Source organism: Camellia sinensis, chromosome 5, assembly GCF_055761805.1.
Source record: "Camellia sinensis isolate YWXY chromosome 5, ASM5576180v1, whole genome shotgun sequence".
In the NCBI taxonomy this organism is placed as follows: domain Eukaryota; kingdom Viridiplantae; phylum Streptophyta; class Magnoliopsida; order Ericales; family Theaceae; genus Camellia; species Camellia sinensis.
The window spans coordinates 140,878,204-140,905,531 of record NC_138965.1 but is presented as its reverse complement, the minus strand read 5'-3'; the positions used below and the strand labels follow the sequence as shown (position 1 = coordinate 140,905,531).

At 41.3% G+C, this 27,328-nt stretch overlaps 1 protein-coding gene across 2 annotated transcripts; it reads left to right on the top strand.

The window, feature by feature from the left end:
• LOC114298971 (calcium and calcium/calmodulin-dependent serine/threonine-protein kinase) lies at positions 1 to 26,798 on the top strand. 2 transcript variants are annotated; one of them, XM_028243638.2, is made up of 8 exons: positions 1 to 946; positions 2,736 to 3,058; positions 5,858 to 5,912; positions 6,025 to 6,135; positions 6,398 to 6,630; positions 7,729 to 7,936; positions 8,067 to 8,126; positions 26,371 to 26,798. In XM_028243638.2, exons 1-8 carry the CDS (start codon positions 506 to 508, stop codon positions 26,545 to 26,547), a joined length of 1,608 nt encoding a protein of 535 aa, XP_028099439.1. In that variant the 5' UTR covers positions 1 to 505; the 3' UTR covers positions 26,548 to 26,798. The 2 variants fall into 2 exon arrangements, with proteins under 2 accessions (XP_028099439.1, XP_028099440.1); XM_028243639.2 differs by lacking the exon at positions 8,067 to 8,126.
• Positions 26,799 to 27,328: the final 530 nt, after the last annotated feature.

Genomic DNA, 27,328 nt, shown 5'->3' with positions numbered 1-27,328 from the left:
AAAGTGTATAATAATAGAAATAACAAGATGATGAGATTCAAACTCATGATTTTTTCAAATCAAAACTCTCATACCATATTGTTAGGTTATTACCAAACCTCATTTAAAATCTATGTCAAATTTAAATTTAAATAAAAATTACTCAAAAATTTCTCTACTCATTCATTTATGTAAACCTAGGTCAAATTGAGTTTTATCAATTTTTTTTACTCAAATCAAAAGAAACTCAAAGTTTTCCAATTCATTTTGTAACTCCAAATGTACAACTCTACCATTACTCAAATTTTTATTTAAATATGAATTCATCCATTAAATAAAATTTTTGTTCAAAATTTTACTCGAAAACCTCCCTCTCTCTCTATCATCATTGAACCTGCCTGCTGTCTTCTTCCTCCATTTCTTTACCCCAAGCAAATTCTCCAATCCCACACAATCCGATTCTCCTGTAATCTTCACTCATCATCTCCTTCTTTTCTGGGTCTCTCTCTCTCTCTCTCTCACACACATGGGACATGACGAAACCAGAAAACTCTCCGACGAATACGAAGTGTCCAACATCTTGGGCAGAGGTGGATTCTCAGTAGTCCGAAGAGGCACTAGAAAAAAACCAACCACCACAGCCGGCGCCGGAGACAAAACCCAAACCCATGTCGCCATCAAGACCCTCCGCCGCCTCGGCCCCTCCTCCGCCGGCGCCGGAATCCAGAAAAGTAGTATGATATCTCCGGCGATGGGTTTGGGTTTGGGTTTTCCGACGTGGAAACAAGTCTCTGTCTCGGATGCGTTGCTGACGAATGAAATTGTGGTGATGAGGAAGATCGTGGAAGACGTGTCGCCTCACAAGAACGTGATCCATCTCTACGACGTTTGCGAGGATCAGAGCGGCGTTCACCTTATTCTCGAGCTCTGCTCCGGCGGCGAGCTCTTCGACCGTATCGTCGCTCAGGCTAGTATAATCATACAAATTAACAAAAATAAAATAAATAAATAAATAACAAAAATAAATTAGTTTCTCCTGTTGTTGGAAAATAAAAAAAAATAAAAAAAAAGAGTTCAGCAAGTTAATCATATTTATATTGAGAAATATATTGTTTGGAATTTTAATATCAATTTTATTATAAATACTTTTAATGTCTCCTAATTTTTGGATGGTCAAATTACTTAGCTAGTCTCTATACTTTTTGTGTCGTTTTAATTCTTATAACAAAAATTTTATTTACAAACACATTATAAATATATTTAGATATAAAATTTTGAATACATATTAAATGTTTGGATTTAAAGTTATGAATAAAAATAAATTGTTCAAATATATAACCCATCCAAACAATTACTTTATGTTCATAAATTCAAATCCGAACATTTGATATTTGTTCGGAAATTTATATCCGAACACATTTGTGGTGTGTACTGAGAATTTGTATGGTGTGCAAATAAAATTACCCTTCTTAGAATTTTAATGCATTTGATTTTGACTTTAAATTTTTAATTTTGTCTCATTTTAAACCAATTAATTACAATGGTTATCATTTTTTATGAAAAAATGCTTATATAAATGATATGTCATATTTTTATGAGTAAAATTATAAACTTAATCAATTCTATGAATTAAGTTCAACCAACTCAGAGATAATTTTTTAATTGAATCAAATTGACACAAAATTTAAAATTGAAAATCAAAATTGAGTTAATTAAAAGTATAGAGACTAAAATAACACAATACTATTAATGTAATTCACCATTTTTAGATGTATTTTGTTACACTTCCTATCTTTTATAACTTACAAAGATACAAGAAAATAATTTTTCACTTGGAAAGTGATTTTCAAACAGATTTTTGTAAAACACATCCAAATTGATACGGTAGTGGCATATTTGTAATTATAAACAGTAATGGTAGATATTTTGACTAGAAATCAAACGATCGCACAAGGCCATGTTATATTGTACAAATTTTTATATAGAAATTCTGTTGGTATAACATTTCCTTTTTATTTTTAGGGAGACTTATTTATAAGTCTTTTTTTAGATACTTATCGTAGGTTAAGTTCTATATAATTTCTTATAGAGTCTCAAATTCTATTTAAATAGAAATGTATTCTATAAGATCCTACATAAACGTAACGTGACACCTACATAAACGTAACGTAATGTGTCACGTTACGTTTCGCAAACTTAATGAGTTTTTATTTTTTTAAATTGAATGTGAAAATGTTGCTGGTTTATGTTGGTATCACGTTACGTTTCATATAAATATGATCTATGGTAGCATTCAATTTCTATATAAGAAATTGAATGTTGTCATAAATCATAGGTGTCACGTTACGTTTATGAAAGCATCATGTTACGTTACGTTTATGTAGATATGATATATGACAACATTCAATTTCGTATTTCTTATATAAGAAATTAAATGTTGTCATAGATCATAGGTGTCACGTTACGTTTATGTAGGTGTCAATTTCCTATATATAGTTTTACTACTATTTATGATATTAACAACTTATATTGAGGGTAAATGTGTCAACAAACTTTTCACAGAACTTATAGGAATATAAGTTTTTTAGTACGACCATATGTAACATAACTCTCCCTAATATGACTTATAAATAATTTTTCCTTATTTTGGGAATGCAAGTAAAAATTGATATTGTAGTTTTTTTTTTTTTTTTTTTTTTTAAAAAATTGTTAGTATATATGTTCGGGCCTTTACGTTAGAATGTTGGGTGGCGCAGAAGAAGTACACGGAGGTGGGAGCGGCGGCGGTGGTGGCACAGATAGCAAATGGGTTGGCGGCGCTTCACAAGGCGGGAATAGTGCACAGAGATTTGAAGCCAGAGAACTGTTTGTTTTTGAATGAGAGAGAGGATTCGCCGTTGAAGGTAATGGATTTTGGGCTGAGCTCGGTGGAGGACTTCACAGACCCAGTGGTGGGATTGTTTGGTTCCATTGATTATGTGTCCCCAGAGGCTCTTTCTCTGCAGGGTGGTGGTGGTTCTGTCTCTACTAAATCTGATATGTGGTCCTTGGGTGTCATCTCGTACATCCTCCTCTCTGGGTATGTTTGTTTCTTATTAACTTTGTTGTTACCAAACAAGATTTTCACTGAATTTGGACACTGAGATAAATGACGAGTCTCGCATATACATATAGGTCTATTATGGATGGAACTGACCATTTATTTCACTCACATTTGTATCACATTATCTGAAAATCTGCCCACTTAACCTTTACTTCTTTAATTGTTTGCTTTTTTTACCTATTTAATTTTCAAAGACGCGAATCACATAACTAAGTACAAAATAGATATATCAGTCTCATCAACAAATTCAATAAAATCTTATTCATTTATATGTTTAGTTTTTGTGTTTGTAATAAAACTCTTAATTTCCAACCGAATAGCTTAATTATTTACATAAACAAAACACAAACACCAATAAAGATTGGACTTCACAATATGACTCATACATTGCAACTACTTCAAACCGGACACAGAACAGTCAAAGAATGCGTTCTATAGTTACTCTTTTGAAACCAGACACAGAACACTCAAAAGAGTGAGTTCTATAGTTGAAATCACACAGTTGGTCCCAGTGACTGCTTAGTATGTGAATCTATGACTATTTTTAGTGCATGTAATTTTATCGCCACATGCAATTTATGCTTCATTTTGATAAGATAAATTTTAGAAAGTCACAATTTAAAATCCATAATTACATGCAGGGAAATTATGTTTGGTACAATTAAGTTTGTAACAAATTAAAAATTAACATATAAATTGATATATCATTGTTGTTAAAATAAAGGAGACTTTTTAAAGATCCCATACTTTTTTCCATTTCCATAACTAAGGCTCTTTTTGTTTTCAACACAACAATTTATGGGTAAGATTCCAAATTTGTTAATTCATGTGTTCGTTTCCCCTTTTGAAATTTTTAGAATTTTCATTTCATTGAAGGTTGATTCAAGAATTTTCACTGCCTACATTGTTGTTATGGGAATGAGAGTCTTAGAAAATAAAGGAAATGAGAAAAAAAGATAGGGCAAATTATATTTTGCCCCTTTTATGTTTGGCCATTTTCTCATTTTGGTTCTTAAAGTTTATTTTTTTATTTTATTTTTATTTTGGCTCTTCATGTTTTATTTTTTTCTCAATTTACTCCAAAAATTACCTTACCAAACCAAACCAAACCAAAACTAAACCTTAAGTCTCATCAAATGGGATCGGCTAACTCCAAAAATTACCTTAGATCCCAAATTAGACAAGAAATTACACATTTACAGTCATGTGGCATAAATAACTCACTCCTTACACAAATTCAAACCCCAATATAACAGTATATTTTTTGTGTTATGTGACAGTTCACGTAGCATTTTCAATCTAATTTTGAACCGAAGTTAACTTTAGGAATAAATTGAAAAAAACTTTAAATATGAAGGGTTAAATTGAAAAAAATAAAAAAAATAACTTCAAAAACTAAAATGAAAAAAAGACCAAACATAACGAGGACAAAGTATGATTTCCCGAAAAGACATGCATACATTCATACTATAACTATACATATATATATATATATATATTAAGAGAGAATTGGTCAAGAAATTAGGGGAGAGGGAACTTGTCTGAATGATTGAATAAACCTGATTAACAGAAATACTGAATGAACAAATGGAATATATAAATTCATCCATAATAAAATGCAATTGGTAATGGTGTCAACACGGATGTATTCATATATATATATATACACATTAGTGGGTTGCGAATGACATGCGCGATACGTGTATAATTTAAATAAGTAAGAATATAAATAAATAATAAATAAATTAGTATCATAATATATAAGTTGCTTAAATAATAAATGTGTTCTTAATGAAACTCAAAATCTTGAGTTCAAACCTTACTTGCGTTGCAGTATAATAATTTTTTATTTTAACATATAAAAATCTGTCATGTGACAAGAGGAGAAGGTTTGGGGGAATATGCTTCCCAATATGTTATAAATGAGTCGAGCAATAGGTTTTTGAAGTTTAGTTTGAATTTTTTTTTTTTTTATATGTGTTAAAGTATGATTTGTTTGTCTTTCGATTCAATCTCAAATAATCTTTAATCAAATCGATCATAAGTCAAGTTTAAGTATTTTAATTTTTCTTATACAATTTATAATGCATATAAATTTATCGACCCGAACTCAAAAAGTTTTCAAACTAACACAATATATACAAGTTTGATTTGTTTACAACAGAAAATTTGTCCAGACTTTCACCACCCCCTATTCCACACCAAATAATTGTGAGACTCCATGTAAGGTTTCTCTACACTCAATGAGCCTTCTTGAGCCAGTGGTCTTATATCCCAATGGCATTTTCTCAACACTCTCATGTGAAAGGTTGGGTATTCAAATCTCGCCTTTGGCAAGTTTGGGTAGAAGCGCTCAAGTAGCTCATATCTATACCATCTGCCACTCATTGTGAGGTCACTCGCTCCTGTTGCTAAGCAGCTCCACCTCCTCCATCCCTTTTGGAGTAGACTATATATGTACTGTATTTTGAATTTTAAAAATAAATAATAAAATCAGCCTTCCTGCTGCCCGACCCAACAAATGTTAATGATAATTCAGGTGTTAGATGTTTCATGCCATTGTATACCATACTAGCCAGTCTACGAATTTCAAATTCAAGTCCTAGTGAGTTTTGTTGAGCTCAGTTCAATGATATTTTTTAATATAGATAAAAGAATATCTGGTTATGCATAAAAATGCCATAATTCAATCCAAACAATTGTTCTCATTTAATTTAAGTAGAATTTGTAAATTTCTAATGGGATTTTTTATTTTTGTAACATTAAATATTTCAGGTATCCACCTTTCATCGCCCAGTCAAATAAGCAGAAACAACAAATGATAATGGCTGTATGTCAAACAAACCTGTTTGCTTCTTGTCCACCTAACGTATAATTTATAATCGTTTGTATATGATTTTTTTCTTATTAATTACACAATTAATTCCAACAAATTTGTGCAGGGAGAATTCAGCTTTTATGAGAAGACATGGAAGAACATTTCTTCATCTGCAAAGCAATTGATTTCCAGTCTCCTCAATGTTGATCCTCACAGAAGGCCTAGTGCTCAAGAGGTATCTATCTATTACAGGCTGCATTATCAAAATTGGGTTTTAAAATAAATCAACTTCTCGCTATTTCTTTTGACTTCCCCCATTGTATCTCTCATCATCTTTAGTGATTAAAATAAGTGATTAAAAGCAAGAGAAATTGATTTTTTTTTTTTGGTTCTTTCTTCTCTTCAAATCATTCAATCTAAATGGGTTATATATAAATCTATTTTTTTTTCTTTGATGTTTTTGTTTTTCTTTTTGGTGGGTGGTTGTTGTGAAAAAGATTCTGCATCATCCATGGGTAATTGGAGAATCAGCAAAGCAAGAGCAAATGGACGCAGAAATTGTTACTCGCCTCCAAAGATTTAATGCCCGACGCAAGCTACGTGCTGCTGCCATAGCCAGCGTTTGGAGTAGCAGCATCTTCTTGAGAACAAAGAAGCTCAAAAATATAGTTGGCACTTATGACCTTAAGTCTGAGGAGCTAGAGAATCTCAGTGTCCATTTCAAGAAATTGTAAGTACATCTACATATCTAGAAAAAAGCTAATAATGCAAAAAAATTATTCAGTGTCACATAGTGTATGTATCACATGTGTAATTCAGTAGTGTGAACTTTCAAATTTTGTTTAAATATATATGAAATTTTGTTTAATAGTTTTGAATTTTAACAAAATGGCCCCAATGTTTGGAGCTATTTATTGTTTAGTGGTGTCAATTTTAACAAAATGACCCTAGTGAATATAGATCAATATCACATATATCACATATATTTTGAGCTATTCATTGTTTAGTGGTGTCAATTTTAGTTCAGTGTTTGTTCATTCATTTGTTCCATCAACGCTTTATTCTCTAACAACCATTGTTGTATTTCCATTGATGCATTTCTTCATTTGTTCTCACTCTCTCCCTCTGAATGACCCCACTGAGGGAAATTCCTGGCTACACCCCTGATCACGTCATTCGTTCATTGGTGTGGATCTGAAATCAATATGTGGGGTTTATACTATGCATACTATGTGACGATGACATCACAGTATCACCAATAAGGGTTGGCATGCCTCGTTTGGGAACATATTATTTTAGTAATTTTTTGATTTTTTAACTAAAATACGATGTAAAAAAAATTATGTTTGCAATGACTTTTTGATTTTTTACGAAAAGATGTGCAAAAAGTAGAGAAAAAAAAGAGAAACTTTAACTTTTTAGTATAGGGTATAGATTTTTTGATTTTTTTAATAATTTTTTGATTTTGAGACTAAAAACACTAGCATGTCAAACGAAGCCTAAGTCAGCTTTGCTACATTGGTGTACAAGTCGGTCCAATGAGTTTTTTTTCTTGATGGGTAGGGCCAGGCTCATGGTAGAAAACCTTGGCCCAAGCTGTAACCAACATGCTAGCAAATTGGCCATGGCTGAGATTCGAGCCTATTTCTTTGGACATTTTTTCGTTTTAACTTTTGCATTATTTTTTTTTAATCCAGAAAAGGCAGCTCCTTTTATCTTGAACTCATGATTGATTTACATTTAGGGTTCGAGGAAAACATTTATTCTAGCAGTAATTTTAAGTACTGTATATATGGATGTTATTATGAATTACTAATAAAATTTGCAGATGTGCAAAAGGTGACAATGCAACACTGTCTGAATTTGAGGAGGTGCTGAAAGCAATGAGCTTGTCATCACTAGTCCCTTTGGCACCTCGCATCTTTGATCTGTTTGACAACAACCGCGATGGCACTGTCGACATGAGAGAAATCGTCTGTGGGTTTTCTAGCCTCAAGCATTCTCAAGGCGACGATGCCCTCCGTCTTTGCTTTCAGGTTCTTGTTCACTACTGCACTTGTAAAATAAATTTTCTAAGGGTAAACTACAATTTTTTGAGAGCTTCTATGTGTACACCACACTAATTATAGTAACTTTTTATTTTTTTTTTTAATTTCGATCCATCAGATGTATGATACAGACCGGTCTGGAGGCATCAGTAAGGAAGAAGTAGCATCCATGCTCAGAGTAAATGCCTGCCCTCTCCATTCATTAATCTCTCTCCCAAAATTAAGCTCCAATAAATCATTAATTTTCATTTGCTTTAGGGATTTTTTAAGACTGACTTGTCTCCGGTTCAACTTGAACTGAACCAAGCGTCGAGATTGTGACAAGTCAAACATTTTATGACAAACAAAATTAAGGCTCAACATGGAAACCACTCACTCACACGCCCAACATATTTTGAGGGCGAATTTATACGGACTCAATGGTAGGCATATGAGTGGATGGACAAATTTAGAAGACTAGTTTCTTTGTGATTCAAAACCATCATGTCATCTCTGGTTAGGGGTACAATTTGAACAGGCTCAACCTGAGCAATCCGAACTCAATCTGAATTTTTTTAGGGTTTGAGGAAGATATTTTCAAATTTGGTACGGGTTTGGATAAAAATTCAGAAACCCGAATTAAATTTGGATGGACTTGAGTAAAGATGCCAAACAATCCGAGCGATCCGAAATCCAAATTATACATATATAAATATATAAAAATATTAAATATACATATAAATTATGAGTCATTACATAATATTAAAGTAATTTAGATTATTAAATCATATTAAATATATATTATATATACAAATAACATAAAATCTTACTTCTTTTTTATTTTCACTTATAAATTGTAAAGACTACTATAGTGACATCTCTCTTACATAATATAAATTATTTGTTTTGATAGTATTAATGATTTTCTATATTTAAAAAAAATGTAAATAGAGTCAAATTTTAATAATTTAATAATGCAATTGCAAAAAAAAAAAATTTATTTACAATTCGAGCAACTCAGGCAATTCGGGTTTAACTCAGGTCGGGCTTGAGTAGGCAACCTCAGGTTATAATTCGGGTTTGGACAAGTCTTAGCATAACTTGGGTTGGGCTTGGACAATCTCCCAACCCAACTGAATCTGCCTGAGTTACATGCCTATCTCTAGTCCTAACCAATCGTGGTTGGCAAAATTAACAAAAGCGGACCTAAGCTTTTACTTTGTAGGGAAGGTGGAATAAAAGTGACTAAAGATCAAAAAAAAAATATGGACAAATTATCAATAGGTTTTAATAGTTGAATTTAATTCTTATAAAGTCCTATTGAAAATAAATCCTAATAAAATTGTCGTTAAAAATAATTTTTTATGACGATTTTTTACATATAAAAATTGATAATTAGTGATTTTTTTAATCACAGTTTTTATAAATTGTCGCTAAAACTTACAATTAGTGACATTTTTCTGTAACGGATTTTTCAAATTGTTGTTGAAAGTTGAAAATTAGTGACATTGTTTTGTGATGATTTTTGTAATTGTCGCTAAAACTTATAATTAGTGACATTTTTTGTAACAAAATGTTTAAACTGCCCTTGAAAATTAACAATTAGTGATGTTTTTAGTAATGTTTGATAAAAAATGCCATTAATTAAAGGACCTATTAGACAATAAGTCCACCTATTAAGACTTACACGTAAGTCTCCCAAAAAATAATGTGGTGATTGTTGAATATAAAAATCAAAATATTATGTTTAAAAACGGAAATTAGAGTAGGAATTAGAATAGGAATATTTTGATTGTAAGAATTTTATCTTGTGTATATTGTTTCTTAAATTGTATCATGAATATATCATATATACATGGCCTCTATCTTATTGATTGGTAAGTCAAATAACTCTTTCCATTCTTTTTGGTATCAAAGCCTTCCTAGCCGTCTCCCTCTCAACCACCCATCACCACCGACTACCCTCTTTCTTCTCTCTAGCCTCCGACAGCCTTTTCCAGCTCTTTTTCTCCCTCCGACAGCCTCAGCCCAGCCTTCGACAGCCCTTTCCAACTCCTTTTCTCCTTCTAACAATCTCAACCCAGCCTCTACAGCTTTTCTCCTTTCTTGTCTTCACCTCGACAGGCCTTCTTTATCCCTGCCGAGGCTCTAACTGTTGCTGACCAAGCTTGGTTTTGGTCTTACGTGCTTCGGTTGCCTTTTTGGGTGGTTCGTGGCTATTTTTTTGTTTTCCCTTCTTGGGATGATTGGACTGATATATTAAGCCCTTTTGTTTGTCTTTTTATTCTTTTAAGCTACCAGGTTTATTCAGTAGCATTTATTTAGATAAGTTGTTGAGTTTTTTTCGACTTCTTATTTTTTCTTGGATTGTGTTGCTATCTTTGTGTGTTTTTCAACCCCTCTTCTCCTACAATGACTGATCCATCTTTTGCTGATATACCCACCAATCTTGTCCCAAGTAGTTATGATTTTTCTCTTTCTCATCACACTCTTGTTCTTCGTATTACGAGTGTGGTATTAAATGTAAAAAAATTTGTCGCTTGGAACGCTATTTGGGAGCAAAGGAAAAGCTCATTGGCTTTTATCTTCCCCTACCCAGCCTGCTGCAACAAATCTTACCCGTGCATAGTGGAATATTGAGAATTGTACTATTTTGGGATAGATGTTCAACTTCATGAAAGATCGTATTTATCACATGTTTCTCTATTACGACACAGTTCCTAGTCTATGGCATACCTTGTCATAGATGTATGCTCATGCTTATAGGGATGCTTGCATCTTTGAGCCCTATCAAGATATTGCTCGTGCTTCCTAGTCTGTATTGGGTCTTTTTGTGTCAGAATTCTTTGGATACCTTCAAACCCGTTGGGAAGAATTGGCTCAATATGAGCCCTTAACTGAGTTATCAACAGATGTTGTCTCTCTTGTGTCTAAGTAACTTGCTCGCCAGCATACTTACTAGTTTCTGATAGGTTTAAACTCTGAGTTTGAAACCCTTCGAACTTAGCTTTTAAACACATCACCTATACCCTCTTTCTATGAGGCCTTTGCCACTATTAATAGTGATGAACGTCGTAGGCATCTAGTTTAGTCGAATCCTTCTCCCTTGTCTCTAGTTTCATCTAATCGGATGGCTCTTGCTGTAAAGTTTGGTTCTCGAGGTTCTATTAGTCCAGTTACTTGTCATCATTGTGGCATTTCTAATCATGTTAAGGCTAGTTGCTTCAAACTTCATCTTGAGTTGAGGTTCCTCTCGCTCTCATGGTGTTGGCACCCCTCGCACTACAGCTCTAGTGGATTTCGTTACTCTTACTCTTGGGTCTTCTCATCTCCCTAATTTATAGGAGATATAGACTCAAATTGGTCAGTTTCAGGCTTAGCTTGGATCTCTTACTACTAGTGCTCTTGGCTCATCATTTACGACTATTGCCACCGTTACAATAGGTACTTCTACTGCTTTCCATGTTCGGTATGCTAGTCCGTTATGGGTTCTAGATTGTGGGGCTAATGATCATATGACAGATGAGTTTTTCTTTCTTTCTTCGCTAATCCTTACTACTATTGCCCAATCTATGTGTCTTATTGATGATTCGTTATCCTCTGTTAGTCATAAGGGTGTAGTGTCTTTATTCCCTACCATTACTTTATCATCCGTTTTATATGTTCTAAATTTTGCATATAATCTCTTATCCGTTAGTCGTCTTGCCAAACAATTTAATTATGTTGTCATCTTCTTACTCTCTTCTTGCCTTTTACAAGACCTAAATTCGAAGAGAATTTTTGACAAGGGCTATGAGCGTGATGGACTGTACTACTTTGGAGATCCACCGAACGAGCCTTTTTTTTCTTCCTTAGCTAGTTTTTAGGCCTTTGTTTTGCCTGCTTCCATGTCTTGTGTTTTTAATATTCAGACTTTAGAATTATGGCACGCTCGTATGGATTATGTTAATTTTCAGTATTTATGTAAACTTTTTCTTTCATTTAAAGCTTGCAAAGATTCTAAGTTTCATTGTGTGGTTTGTGAGTTGTCTAAGCATACCCATACTAGCTATATCCCTCATATGGCTCATGCTTCTTGTCTTTTGATCTTCTATATTTTGATGTCTGGGGCCCTTCCCCTATCACTGTTTTTTCTGGTCATAGATATTATATGACTTTTATTGATGATCACACTAGGTGCACTTGGTTTTATCTACTTCGTCGTAAATCTGACATCTTCCCCATTTTTGTTCAATTTTTATAGATGGTTAAAACTCAATTTCATATAGTTTTTAGGACTATCTATTCTAATAATGGTTAGGAATATATTTCTAATGCATTTCGTTCCCATCTTAATCAAACCGGTATTCTTCAACAATTTACTTGTCCTCAAACCCCTGAAAAAAATGGTGTTGTTGAACGCAAAAATCGTCATATTGTGTCTATTGTCTAGTGTTTTCTTTTGAATATGGGTGTTCCCAAGTCTTATTGGCATATGGTTGTCCTTACTGCTGTTTACCTCATTAATAGGACCCCTAGTCATGTGTTGCATGGACTCTCTCCATTTTATACCCTAATGCCCACCACCACTTTGTTTCCACTTTTACCTCGTATCTTTGGGTGTATCTGTTTTGTTCAAAATCAAAGTCTCACTCGCACAAAGTTGTATGACAATTCAATTCGTTGTATCTTCTTAGGGTACTTTTTTATGTCCAAAGGGTATAGGTGTTATGACCTTGTGTGTTGTCACTTTCACCATACTTTGGATGTTTCATTTTGTGAGGATCTTCATTTTTTTGGGTACTAACCTTTCTTTGTAGGCTTCTCCTCTTATTACTTCCACTGTTCGTTCGGTAACCATTTTAGACAAGCTTGAGAATAAGGTTGTCCCCCTTCCTCCTTCTCAACCTTCGCCTCCTCCCTCATTGTAAGTATACTCTTGTCGCCCACGCACACAGCCTCCCATGCCGCCTCTCTTATCTCTGAGTCAGGTAACTCTTCTCCTTTAGCTCCTCCTCCACCTCCTCGTCATAACCCATATCGGGATCGACATCTCCCAAATCGTTTGAGTTATTTGAGTAGTATTAATCATCCTATTTCCCAATATCTTTCCTATGACAGGGTTTCCCTTTCTTACCATTCTTTTCTTGGTAAGTTTGAGTCGGAGTTCATTCCTCATTCTATGTTTGAGGCCTTTCAAAATTCCAAATGGGTAGCGGCTATGCAGACTGGAATGACAGCTTTAGAACAAAATCACACTTGGGATCTTGTACCTCTACCTCCTAGGGAAAACACAATTGGTTGCAAATAGGTGTTCACCATAAAGTACCTCGATGATGGCTCATTGATCGTTACAAACCCTGCTTGGTGGCCAAAGGTTTCATACAAATTCCTAGCAAGGGTTTTGACGCCACTTTTGCCCATGTAACCAAGCTTACTTATGTACGTCTCCTTATCTTCCTTACATCATCTCGTTCTTAGCCTCTTCATCAGCTTGATGTCAAGAATACATTTTTCCATGGAGATCTTCTTGAGACAATTTACATGGCTCCTCTACTCGATTTTCTGGCTGAGGGGGAGTATTCGAGAAAAGTGTACCAGTTACGCAAATTCTTGAAATGATCTGAAACAGTCTCCATGAGCATGGTTTGGTTGCTTCAATTCTGTTATTATATCTATGAGCTTTGTTCAGTGCTACTTCGATCACACTTGTTTCATTCTCCAGAATTCTACAAGTCAGTGTATAGTCTTGTTAGTTTATGTGGATGATATTATTCTCACAGGTGATGACTCTATCAGCATTGGTCAAGTAAAGAAAGACTTGGGCCAAACTTTTCATATTAAGGATTTGGGATGTCTTAAATATTTTTGGAGAATTGAGGTGGCTCACTCAAGGGAAGGGATCTCCTTGCCTCAAAGAAAGTACACCCTTGACTTGCTTCAGGATACTGGTATGTTAGGGTGTAAACCTGCTTCTACTCCTATAGATTCTAATGTCAAACTCACATCAAAGTCTGATGAGCTGCTGGATAACCCAGGCATGTATCAACGTCTTGTTGGACGCCTCATTTATTTGACCAACACTAGATTTAACTTGACATTTGCAATTAGTGTTGTGAATCAGTTCATGCATGCACCTCGTAAAGAGCACCTTGACACGATTCATCATATTTTGAGGTATTTGAAGACTTCTCTTGGCTTGGGATTGTTCTTTACCGCTAGTCTACAATCTGGTCTTTCATGTTTTACCGATGCAGACTATGAAAGATCTATGACTGATCGGCGCTCCACTTCTAGTTTCTATACTTTTTATGATGATCATCTTATCTCATGGAAAGTAAGAAGCAGGTGGTGGTTTCTAAGTCTTCTGCAGAGGCTGAGTATCGAGATATGGCACATGGGACATGTGAGATTCTTTGGATTCGCTCTATTCTGGCAGAGTTGAGTTTTGAGAAGACTGTTCCTTCCTTTTTATTTTGTGATAACAAATCTGCCATTATGTTATCCTCTAATTCTGTGCCTCATGAGCGTACCAAGCATATCGAGGTTAACAATATCCAGGCGAGCCCGCACTCCTTGCTTCCGAGCTCCGATTCTATCTGATCACCTGCGTACACAACGGCGATGAACTACCCGGCGGTGTGTGGCCGGAAAACCCCTCCGACGATCAAGTCAGACACACAAACAGGGATAGAGAGAGAGAGGACTCAGTTGTGTTTAGTGTTTACCTCACCAAATGTCATCTGCCCCAGCATGGGGGGCGCAGACTTACTTATATACCTTCTGCGCGCCAAATCCATTCCCATTCGTCTCTCGACACGTGGTGCTACTATTCCATTTGTCAGCACAAATCTTGTTGAACATCACCTAACCCGACTGCCAGCCCACTCTTCTAGGAGCTCGGTAGCTGGGCTGCATCTTCTCGGCTGTAGATGGCCGTGTTGTATAGCTGGCCAGAACGCTCCGCTCGCCGCGCACCGCTTTAACCGAGCTCGGGCATATCCCAGCATCGCCGAGCTCGGGACAGCTATGCTTGTTTGCCGTGGGCCTTACTGCTGAGCAAACACATGTAGCTCGATCCAACCTTATCTTTCCGGGCGCCGGACAACCCATTTGACAGGCTCCGATACCAAGAAGCTATGTAGCTCGGTCGAACCACGCCTTGCATTAACCGAGCAGGATCTTTCAAGACATGGCCGTACTACCTCGGCCCAACCCTTGTTCGGCCCAAACCCGTCCGGCCCAATTCCAGATCATAAATCTCCCTCTCAATTGCCCCTTAATTCCGTCCGCGCAAGCGTGACTGGGATTACCCGTTCTAACCGGGGTTACCTCTCCCCGCTCCTCGGTTCACCTGTCGATGACCGAGTTAGCTGACATGCTTGTCATCAACATACTATCTCTTGACTTGCTCGGTCCTCGCCTCATCTGACCTTCCTGTCTGTTCAACTCTGACGCTGCCATTAATGTGGACACGTGTCAACCTCCCATTGGTCCTCAAGCGGCCAACCCAGCCGCCTGTTGGCATTCAAATTTTTGGCAGTTTTTTGTTCTTTATCTGCATGCCCAGCTTTATTCATTTCATTCCTTTTGCTTCTCATTTCTCTTTGACGACCCAGAGCTTGTGCCATTCCTCCCTCGCCATTCCTCAGCTTGTGTTCAAAGAAGCAGCCACTACCCTTCAAAGGTATGTCCCCCAACTCCTCTTTTGCTGTTATTTCACTTAGAGTTTCACACATTAGGGCACTAAACACGCAGTTTTTAGGACATAGGTTCATGGTGTTCTTCACTTTCTCTTATGAGCATTGAAGATCTGGGGCGGACCGGGCTCCAGGTCATCTTTTGATTTGAAAAATCACTCCGACCAAACAAATAGCTTGTTTGCCTCAACCTTCGTAGAAACCGGGGTAGCAGAAGGATTTGGCCGCTCGACCGGGCCATTCTCTGGTTCGCTTGAGCGACCGAGCTCCTTAGCTAGCTTTTACGACCGAGGTGGTTTGGCACAATCCATGACCGAGCTCAAGTCCAGCTTGTTTTGCGCGACCGCGCTCCCACTTACAATTACCCTCCGTTTTCCTGCAGAGTCCAAGGGGACCAAAGACCAATCCTGAGGCTCTCAAGGACCGAGCAGCCATTAATTCCCAGCCTGTGCCAAACCACCTCAGCCGAGCTAGATTAGTCAGTCAAACATGGGGAAATTCCGCTTCCTTGTGGACACCCCTGCTGCCTTGGCTGCCTTCAGGGAAGAATACGGCATCCCGGCAAATGTCCACATAGAGCTCGCCGAGATGGAAACAACCCCTTGGGGTAGGCTTGACCAATGCCCCTTCACCGTGCTGTCAGTAATTGAAGGAGGCCTCCGCTTCCCGGTCAACCCTCTGATGACCGAATTTCTGCGCCGCACCGGGCTAGCACCCACCCAGGTTTCGACCAACACCTACCGAATAATCAATGGCGTGCACGAGCTAAACAACCGGCTAGGAACAAACTTAGGTTTAGCCGAGATACTTGGACAATACACACTTGGGCACACCGGCGATGGCCTGGCCTACTATTTAAAAATAAGACCGGGTAAAGAAAAAATAGTGACCGGCACCCCAGACAAAGACTTGCATGATGACGACTTCTTCTGGGTGTCTGGCAATTATGAAACAGCCAACGTATCGGGCTGGTTCATCAATAAGAACTTCGGTTCCACATGTAAGCCACGCTAATTTGCTCGGTTAATACCCTGCCTTCAACATTCTGTACTTGACAATTTTTCCTGTTTCTTTTGCAGCAATTCAGGCCTTGCAATCCAACTACCAATATCCCAACGTTGAAGCCATCCGAATCGTGCTCCGTTACAGCCACTGGGATTGTAACGAGTTACTCGGCTACACACCAACTTACAGATACTCAGCTCCACGCCGGAGCAAAGTTACAGACTTTCTTCGTGCTCCAACGCCTCCTCCAAACCCAACTTTACCGGACGTGCCCCTAATCTGGCTGACCGAAGAACAAGAGATGGCAAAACGAAGCCGTATCAAGAACCTCCTAACAGCCACCTCAGCCGAGATACCGAGCATCACCACACACTTCCAAGCTGCCGGACAATCCAGCGGCCCCGTGGTCGCCTTGGCATCTCCAAGCGCCGGGCAATCTAGACCAGAAGCTCGCCGAGCTGGCAAAAGGCCACGTGCAGACCCATCCACCGAGCTGGTTGCCGAGCTAACCACCGAGCAACCCACTGTCACTGTCGACCCAACACCCCCGTGGCGGCCGCAGCTGAAGCACCGGGGAAAGGACATCCCGGCTAATGCTTCCGTCAAGGGCAACAAGGAGCACTTGCTCGCCTTCGATCTTTCTAAAGCCCTTCTGCTGCCGAACGACGTGGTTGGCAGCGACCACGTCCCCGACACCCGGTTGGTGAAATCAGCCGTGAAGTCCATGACCAGGGTAAGAATCTTAATCTTCTACTGAAATTTTATAAGTGTTTGCACGGTCTCTCCTCTAATCAGACTTTCTTTTTGCAGGCCATCCAGAAGCAACACTTGGTCATGGAGCGAATCCATCGGCTGCGGCAGAAGGTGAATGACACTGCCGGCCAAGTCCAAGGTCTGCAGACCGAGCTCGGCCGAGCAAAGTCCTCACTTCAAATGGCCAATGCTAACAACAACAGGTTGCTCGGCCAGCTTAAGGAGGCCGAGAAGAAAAGAGAGGAGCTCCAAGCCGAGCTGGACGCACTCAAGGCGTCCAGGGAGAAGGACTGCGAAGATGCCAACAATGCCGGCTTCCAGGAAGCCGAGGACAGCTACAAGAAGTAGGTCTTCGCAACTCAAGACATTTATTTCAAAACGGGCTGGAAGTCAGCCTGCGAACATCTCGGTCAAAGTTCCGACACCGACGTGTTTGCTGCTCTCCGGCTGCCTTCCTACCGGTCTACCTCGTGTCGTATGCCAACGACGTCTTCAGTGCGTTGCAAGCTAAGGCCGAGGAAGAGCTTGCTAAAGAAACCGAGGTCAATGCCGAGGAGCGAAGCGGCCAGGAGCAGCCCGGAGAAACTGAGGCCGGTGTCCAAGAGCGAACTACGGTCAACTTGGAAGCAGCTGATGACGAGTTCTCCGGTCTTTCCCCCCTTGTGTAGTTTTATTTCATTTTTCGCTTTGCTAATGTAACCGGGCTCTCTGTCTCCCCTTTTGTACTACTTTTACATCAATGAAAAAACTTTAATTTCATCAAGTGTTTGTGCGGTTTTTAAGTCTCATAACTTCAGCCGAACAAGATATCTCAGTGGGCAAACCACTTTAATTAATTGATCTAACCAGAATAAACATCTCAGCTGAGAAGAGCTAAATTGAGCAAACCATCGATACTTTCAACTGAAATAAACATCTCGGTTGAGAAGAACTGAGTTGAACAAACCATCAACTCTTTCAACGGGAATAAACATCTCGATTGAGAATAACGGAGTTGAGCAAACCATCAACTCTTTCAACCGGAATAAACATCTCAGTTGAGAAGAACTAAGTTGAACAAACCATTAACTCTTTTAACTGGAATAAACATCTCGGTTGAGAATAACGGAGTTGAGCAAACCATCAACTCTTTCAACTAGAATAAACATCTCGGTTGAGAATAACAAAGTTGAGCAAACCATCAACTCTTTCAACCGGAATAAACATCTTGGTTGAGAAGAACTAAGTTGACCAAACCATCAACTCTTTCAACCGGAGTAAACCATCTTGGTTGAGAAGAACAGAGTTGAACAAACCATCAACTCTTTCAACCGGAGTAAACCGTCTCGGTTGAGAATAACAAAGTTGAGCAAACCATCAACTCCTTCAACCGGAATAAACATCTCGGTTGAGAAGAACTAAGTTGACCAAACCATCAACTCTTTCAACCGGAGTAAACCATCTCGGTTGAGAATCTCAAAACTTAAAGCAACATTAAAAAATGCTAAGGCAAAGATGAGTTCCATATATTTGACACAAATGAATATTACATGTAAGGCAAAAAATTCATTTGCTCAAAAAGAAAGCTAAAGCTTTACACAAAAAGAGAGATAAAGCTAGAAATAATACAGCTTGAGGTTGGCTGCATTCCATGGCCGGGGTATTCTTCTACCATCCAAGTCCTCCAGGTGATATGCCCCCTTGCCCGCCAGACCGTTGATCTTGTAGGGTCCTTCCCAATTTGCCCCTAGTTTGCCTTCACCTGGCACCAGGGTATTGCCCATGACCTTCCTCAAGACCCAATCACCTACTTTAAACGGTCTGGGGTGCACCGTTTTATTGTATTTCCTTGAGAGCTCTTGTTGGTAGGCAGCCACATGGATGAGAGCCTTTTCCCGACGCTCTTCCACTAGATCTAGTTCAAGAGCAATGGCTTCGGCGTTCAGCTCGGGTTCAAAACCTTCACGTTTGAGGGTGGGCATGCCGACTTCCAAAAGTATGACTACCTCCATGCCATAAGCCAAAGCGAATGGAGTTTCCCTAGTAGATCGCCGTGGGGTTGTCCGGTATGCCCAAAGGACGTTGGGGAGCTCCTCAGCCCACTTTCCCTTGGCTTTTTCCAGCCGTTTCTTCAACCCATCAAGTATGATCTTGTTCGACGCCTCGGCTTGTCCATTGGACTGTGGGTAAGCCGGAGTAGAGTTGTAGAATTCGATCTTTAGATCTTCACAAAACCCCCTAAACAGGCGGCCGTCAAATTGAGTGTCGTTATCAGAGATCAGAATTTTGGGGACGCCAAACCGCGTGACCACATTCTGCCAGACAAACCGCTTCACGTCTTTCTCCTTGATTGTTGCCAAGGGCTCCGCTTCAACCCATTTGGTGAAGTAGTCCGTGGCCGCGATGAAGAACTTCATGTTGCCTGGTGCGGTTGGTAGCGGCCCCGCTATATCTAGCCCCCGCATCGCGAAGGGCCAAGGGCTGGTGAGGGGAAGAAGTTCCCTGGCCAGCTGGTGTATCTGGTGGGCAAACTTCTGGCATTTCTCACGCTTGCGAACATATTTCTAGGCGTCGGCTTGCATGCACGACCACCAATAACCCTGCGAAATAGCTCGGTAGGCCAAAGACCTGCCCCCTATATAACTGCCACAGATGCCTTCGTGAATTTCGTAAAGGAAGGCTTCCACACTGCTCGGGTGCACACACTTCAGGTAAGGACCGGAGAAAGACTTCTTATATAAAGCGCCGGATGGGGAGAGCCAAAACCGCTCAGACTTCACCCGCATTTTATGTGCTTCCTTCTTGTCGGTTGGAAGGGTCCGTTCTCTGAGAAAGAGGATTATGGGGTCCATCCAAGAAGAACCTAGCTCGGCGCAGAGTAATTCTGTCTGCCCGGCACCCTCAATGCTGGGCCGCGGAAGGAATTCGATCAGAAGAGGTTTGGGAGATATACTGTCGACCATAGAAGCAAGGCCGGCCAACTCATCTGCTCGGCCGTTGTCTTCTCGGCTAATCTGTTGGACCCTGATCGCCTGAAATCGCTTGATGAGGTCTCTGACCAGAGCTTGGTACTTCATCATTCTATCATCCTTCGCCTCGTAAACCCCAGAAACTTGGTTAACCAGAAGCTGGGAGTCACTGTAAACCATTAGTTCGGATGCTTGCATTTGAAGCGCGCTCTTGAGACCAGCTAATAGCGCCTCGTACTCGGCCTCATTGTTGGATGCCGGGAAGCCAAGGGTGATAGAATGTTCAATAGTCAGTCCGTCGGGCGAAATCAGGACTATACCCAGCCCGGCACTGTGACGGTTCGAGGCTCCATCAACAAAAAGTTTTCACATTTCGCCAACAAAGAGCTTCCAACACTCTGAGGGGTCCTGAGAAGCTTGAAGGTTGATGGGATCACGGTTGCTCGGCTGTTCGACTTCCAGTCCCGTGCTGAGCGGTTCCACTTCAGCCCCCCTTCGTGATTCGGCGCCGGACTCAGCATGTTGCTCCATAGTGCTTAAGTCCGTAGGCGAATCGCCAGGTTACGGTATTATGCCGGCCGCAGGCTCTGTGCTGAGTGGTGCCATTTCGATCCTCCTCGGTGATGGGGTGTCGGACAAAGCAGATTGGTCGATGATAGCCAACTCAGCAATCGCATCACCGGGTTGTAGTACCGTATTAACTGAAGGGGCTTTGGCGGGGCATGCAAGCTCCGCATCGCTAATGCCGCCAAGCTGTGGTATTTCGGTCGATCTTACATGCATTTCTTCATCTGCCACGGCAATATCGACCGGGCAAGCCAGATGAGTTCCAGGTGAGAACTCAGCAACGAAATTGGCCAGAGTCTGGGCTTTTATAGCTGTGCGCGGCTGGAACTGCACATCAAACTGTCCCAATTCGACCGCCCACTTAAGAATCCGACCGGAGAAGTCTGCCCGTTCGAACAAAGCTTTGAGAGGGAACTCGGTCAAGACGATGATGGTATGGGCATGGAAATAGTGTGCCAGCTTCCTTGAAGCCATAATCAATGCCAACGCAAGTTTTTCCAGCGGCAAGTACCTCGACTCTGCCGGTAGCAAGGTTTTGCTGACGTAGAAGATGGGTAGATGTTTGATTCCTTCCGACCGGACAAGCACGGCACTGACTGCATGCTGCGATACAGCCAGATAAAGGTAAAGTTCTTCTCCGAATTTTGGTGTGACCAACAACGGCGCGGAAGACAAATACTCCTTGAGCTCGGCCAAAGCCCGATCACACTCTTCATCCCATGTGAACTTTGATTTCAAAGCTTAAAAAAAAGGGCGGCAGCGATCTGATGACCGGCTTATAAATCGGTTAAGCGCAGCGGCCATTCCGGCCAGATACTGCATATCCTTAGCCAAGCTAGGATGTTTCAATTCTTGCACGGCTCGGATTTGTGCAGGGTTTGCTTCGATACCTCGGTTCGTGACTAGGAAACCCAAAAAAATTTCAGATCCCACGTCGAAGGCACACTTAGACGCATTCAGGCGTAGCTTGTGTTTTTTGAGAATGGCGAACATCTCGGCTAAATTGGACAGATGGTCTACTTGATGCCGGCTCTTAACCACCATATCATCAATATAAGCCTCCATTGTTCGGCCCAACAACGGAGCGAACATCTTGGTCACCATCCTTTGAAAAGTTGCCCCAGCGTTCTTCAAACCAAAAGGCATGACTCGGTAGCAGAAGAGTCCCCTTGGTGTAGTAAACGAGGTAATCTCTCGGTCGGGCCCATGCATGGCAATCTGATGGTAGCCGCGGTAGGCGTCCAAGAAACTGAGCCTGTTATGCCCAGCCGTCAAGTCTACAAGCTGGTCTACTCTAGGCAGAGGGAAGCTGTCTTTCGGACAAGCTCGGTTGACGGTCTTGTAGTCAACGCAAACTCGCCACTTCCCATTCTTCTTAGGCACCACAACCGTGTTTGAAATCCACCGAGGGTAGTGCATTTCCTGAATTGCTCGCGCTTCAAGCAAGTTCTTCACTTCCTCGGTAACTACCTCGGCGTGATGCAACACCGATCTCCTTGTGCGCTGAACGACCGGCTTTGCTCCGGGGAAGACATTGAGATGATGGCATATAAAACTTGGATCGAGACCGGGCATGTCGTAAGGTGACCATGCGAAGACTTCGATATTGGCCATCAAAAATTCAACCATGTCGACCCGTTCTTGGGCTGTAAAGCTTGAGCTGAGCAAGAAGAATCTGTCTGGATGCTCTGTATCGATGCGCACTTCCACCAATTCCTCGACAGCTTTGTCCTCGGCCTTGGTGCCCACATCGTCAAGGACTCCCCAGTCTCCCGGTCCCTCAATCATTTGAACAAATCCTTTGGCAGCTCGGCTCCCATTGATCGCCACAAAGCATTGCTTCGACATGACTTGATCGCCCCAAATCTCCTCGATTGCCCCCATAATCGAGGGGAATCTCATCACCTGGTGATAGGTCGACGCTACGGCTTGCATAGCGTGAAGCCATCCCCTTCCAAGGATCAAATTATAAGTGGATGGCACTTGCAACACCCAGAACTCCACTTGTTTGACAACGGATCCCGCTTTGACCGGCAGGATAATCTTTCCCAAAGGCCACTCCGGTTGTGAGTTGAAGCCAACCAGTGGCGAAGTTGTCGGGGCCAAATCTGTATCCCGAAGCTTGAGCTGTTTGAAAGCGTCGTAGTACATGATCTCGACCGAGCTTCCCTGATCGATCAAGATCCGTTTGACATCAAATTCTTTGACGCGGAGTGTAACCACCAGGGCATCGTTGTGCGGCGTCTGGATGCGCTCTAAGTCTCTTGAAGAGAAACTGATCACTTTTTTCTCTTCGGTCTTCCCCCTTTTGATTGTAGGCTGAACTGACAAAACTTCCCTCATGTGTTCTGCCTTCTTGATCATACCTCGGAGCTCGCATACACGCGCCGGTTCCACTATGCCATGGATGACGTTAACCACCCCTTGCGGAGGCGCATCTCGGTCATCCGGTCCCCACGGATCAACTGGAGCTTGGTTGGCCTTCACGCCGCCATCAATGTAAAGGTCTAGGTGTCCGGCTGCAACTAGCTCTTCCAAGTGTTACCTCAAAGGCAAACAATCCTCTGTCCGATGGCCTCGCTCCCGGTGAAACGTGCAACGGTACCGCGGATTGAAGCCTTTCTGTCTGTCACCTAACTTAGCAGGAAACCGGACATACTCCTCGTCACGGATTTCACTAAGTATGCGATAGATTGGAATCTTAAAGACCGTGGTGATGCCTGTCCTTGCTTTCAACCTTCTGTTAGCATCGGCTACGTCATCCCGGGGGTAGTCATCCCGGTCATTCCGACGTCCCCTACCGCGGTTTTTGCGATTACTGCCACGGTCTGAGTCCTCAGCGTGGTCGCTGGATCGGCCAGCCTCCTGCCCGACCGCGTGCACTTTGCCAGCTGACCGCTTGTCTGTTGCTACCAGAGTTGCCTTCACAGTAGATGCTGACGCATCATCCTCCACTCGGATGTGCTCATTGATACGCTGCATTAGCTGTCCCATGGATGTCGGCTGGTGCATGGTAAGCAAGTCCCGCAGTCTATGTCCGACCGGGAGACCTCACTTGTATTGTGTGATTGCAAGGTTGGTCGGGCAATCTAAAATCTTGTTGAAGGTCTCCCACTATCTGGAGTTGTATGCCTTCAGCGTGTCGCTCGGTTCCATCTTGACACTTAGGAGGTGATCAACTTCCTTTGGTGTTTTGGTATTGGTTTTGAAGCGCGTCACAAAGGCTTCAGCCAACTGCTGCCACCTTTCAATGCTCCCCTCCGGTAGCCTCTCGAACTATTTCAAACCTAGCTCGTCCAAACTCGACGGGAAGATCAAGCACATAAGAGTGTCATTCCGCCTATGTCCGGCCATGACCTGTCGAAAATGACTTACATGCATATACGGGTCGGTTTTTCCATCATAGAGTGTGAACTTTGGCTGGTGGAAGCCAGCCAGAAGCGGTGCGGTCTCAATATCCACGGAGAATGGGGTGGCACTCAGCCTTGCCAAGTCTGTATCTACAAGGAGAGGCGCGGCTAGGCGAGGTAGAGGCATTCCGACCTCCTCGCTGGCGTGAACCCTATAGGATAACCGCTGGAACGCCGGCACCCTTTGAGCCTCCCGCCGGCGAGCCCGCTCCTTCAAAACTGCCCGCAAATCTTCTGAATGAGCAGAATAAGAATACCTCGACGTCGTCGCCGAACGTGAGGGTTGGTAGGTACTATCTTGCGCGCTGGATTTATCTTCGTGCGCGTCGGAGTCTCTAACCTTGTAACTTCTGGTGATTGAGATGGACGGTGTACGCCGCTGGCTCTGACTGCTTGAACGGCGGGGTTGGGTGCGCTCACTGTGGTCTCCCTCTCCAGCTACACCCTTTCCTTTGACATGCCGCTTCAGCTCCTCCATCTCCGCCGCCATTCGACGGATGACGGCGTCCTGGTCCCTTAACTTGTGTTCCAGACGTCTGGCATGTGATTCTCTCCGCCGCCGATGATCGTCTGGACTCCGTGAATGACCATAACTCCTTCCGCGCTTATCCCGCGCATCTCTTGAATGTCCTCCTAGAGAAATCTCCAGGTCCGCCATCGGAGGAATGATGGTGGGATGTCCTTCTCTCCGTCTTCCCGACTCCGGGGTAACTCCGTCGACGGCGGACAGTGGAATCTCCTCAATGTTCGCCATGGATGGCGATTAGGTGAGCCTGGAAGACAAGGTTTTGTCTGTCGATTTCCCACAGACGGTGCCAATTGTGTGGGGAGCAAATATCCAGGCGAGCCCGCACTCCTTGCTTCCGAGCTCCGATTCTATCCGATCACCTGCGTGCACAACGGCGATGAACTACCCGGCGGTGTGTGGCCGGAAAACCCCTCCGACGATCAAGTCAGACACACAAACAGGGATAGAGAGAGAGAGGACTCAGTTGTGTTTAGTGTTTACCTCACCAAATGTCATCTGCCCCAGCATGGGGGGCGCAGACTTACTTATATACCTTCTGCGCGCCAAATCCACTCTCATTCGTCTCTCGACACGTAGTGCTACTATTCCATTTGTCAGCACAGATCTTGCTGAACATCACCTAACCCGACTGCCAGCCCACTCTTCTGGGAGCTCGGCAGCCGGGCTGCATCTTCTCGGCTGTAGATGGCCGTGTTGTATAGCTGGCCAGAACGCTCCGCGCACCGCTTCAACCGAGCTCGGGACAGCTACGCTTGTTTGCCGTGGGCCTTACTGCCGAGCAAACACATGTAGCTCGGTCCAACCTTATCTTTACGGGCACCGGACAACCCATTTGACAGGCTCCGATACCAAGAAGCTATGTAGCTCGGTCGAACCACGCCTTGCATTAATCGAGCAGGATCTTTCAAGACATGGCCGTACTACCTCGGCCCAACCCTTGTTCGACCCAAACCCGTCCGGCCCAATTCCAGATCATAAATCTCCCTCTCAATTTCATTCAAGAAAGGGTTCAGACTGGCATTGTGCGTCCATTTTTTCTTCTCAACAAGTTAGCAGATATGTTCACAAAATCTGTAGGACCGACTTTGCTTCAGTCTTTCATTGACAAGCTACGTTTGTTGAATATCTTCACGTCAACTTGATAGGGAGTGTTGAATATAGAAATCAAAATATTATATTTGAATATGGAAATTAGAATAGGAATTTTTTTGATTGTAAGAATCTTACATTATGTATATTGTTTCCTAAATTGTATCATGAATATATTATATATATATGACATCTATCTCATTGATTTGTAAGCCAAATAATTCTTTCCATTCTTTTGTGATCCCAAATCACTGAATAACTTTTCCAAATCTGGCCCTTTGTTTTTCATAAAGTACCAATGTCTCGCAATCCCAGCGCTTGGGCTATTTGGTCCAGTTCGAACCCAAATTGGGAGACAAGCCATTCTAGCTCCAAGTGGGAGATCAACTCATTAATTATGAATAATAACTAGTTTATTTATTTATTTATTTATGTAAGATTAATTTAAAAATTTTGGTTGTAGGCCTTGCCAGATGAGTGCCTACCAGTAGATATAACAGAGCCAGGGAAATTGGATGAGATATTTGACAGAATGGATGCCAACAGTGATGGAAAAGTCACCTTCGATGAGTTCAAAGCTGCCATGCAGATCGATAGAACTCTCCAAGATGTTGTCCTCTCCTCTCTTCGCCCCCTTTAGCTTTTCTTTTCTTTTCTCATGCATTTTCCTTCTTTCGTACTTATGTCATGTTTACTGAGTACTGAGCTATCAATCTATAAAAAGCCCCTTTGAAACTATCGTTGAACATTCAACTCTTATGGGTATATCATATTAGATGGTAAACTAAATATGTCATGATTCAACAAGCGGCATGAAAGTAATATTAGTTTCACCCTTGTAACACCACGATTCTTCCTATAAATAAAGAAAACTTGTATTTCTCATTCCCATGTCCATCTTTGTTTATGCCGCTGACTCTTGCTAACTCTCATGTCATGTGCAATATCCATAAATGATGATTCATTAATGTTCATTGATTTTTTTAGACTCCTTTTCTTTTCCCAATGTCTCATCTCTCCTTAATGTCTAGTACCATTGCTTGCCCACAATGGTAGACCCAAAAATCACGGATAGGAGGGACAAACTCATGTCCACTCGAGCAAGTTAGAGTCCGGATGGCTTAACAACCCGTTCAAACAACTAGTAACTTGTCTGAACTTGACCTCTTAACATAAGATTCTCAACCTAAACCCACCCTAAGTAAAACATAAGTTGCACAGTTATATTTATATCTACATAATATGCATAATTTGTTGCTATGTAAGACATGTTTAATTTCAAATGTATGCAATAGTAATCACAAATAAAATCAGGGTTGTGTTTAAATTAAGGATTTAAAAATAAAAGGATTCGAGTAGTCAAACTTAGATACATGATAGTTTTAGATAAACAAATTAAAATTGGGCTTTACTTGGGGTGG

Excerpts from the sequence above, each read along its gene's own strand:
- LOC114298971 (XM_028243638.2), top strand. The coding sequence starts at position 506 with ATGGGACATGACGAAACCAGAAAACTCTCCGACGAATACGAAGTGTCC. Across the intron at positions 947-2,735 it reads TCGACCGTATCGTCGCTCAG|AAGAAGTACACGGAGGTGGG; the intron begins GCTAGTATAATC and ends TGGGTGGCGCAG. Across the intron at positions 3,059-5,857 it reads TCGTACATCCTCCTCTCTGG|GTATCCACCTTTCATCGCCC; the intron begins GTATGTTTGTTT and ends TAAATATTTCAG.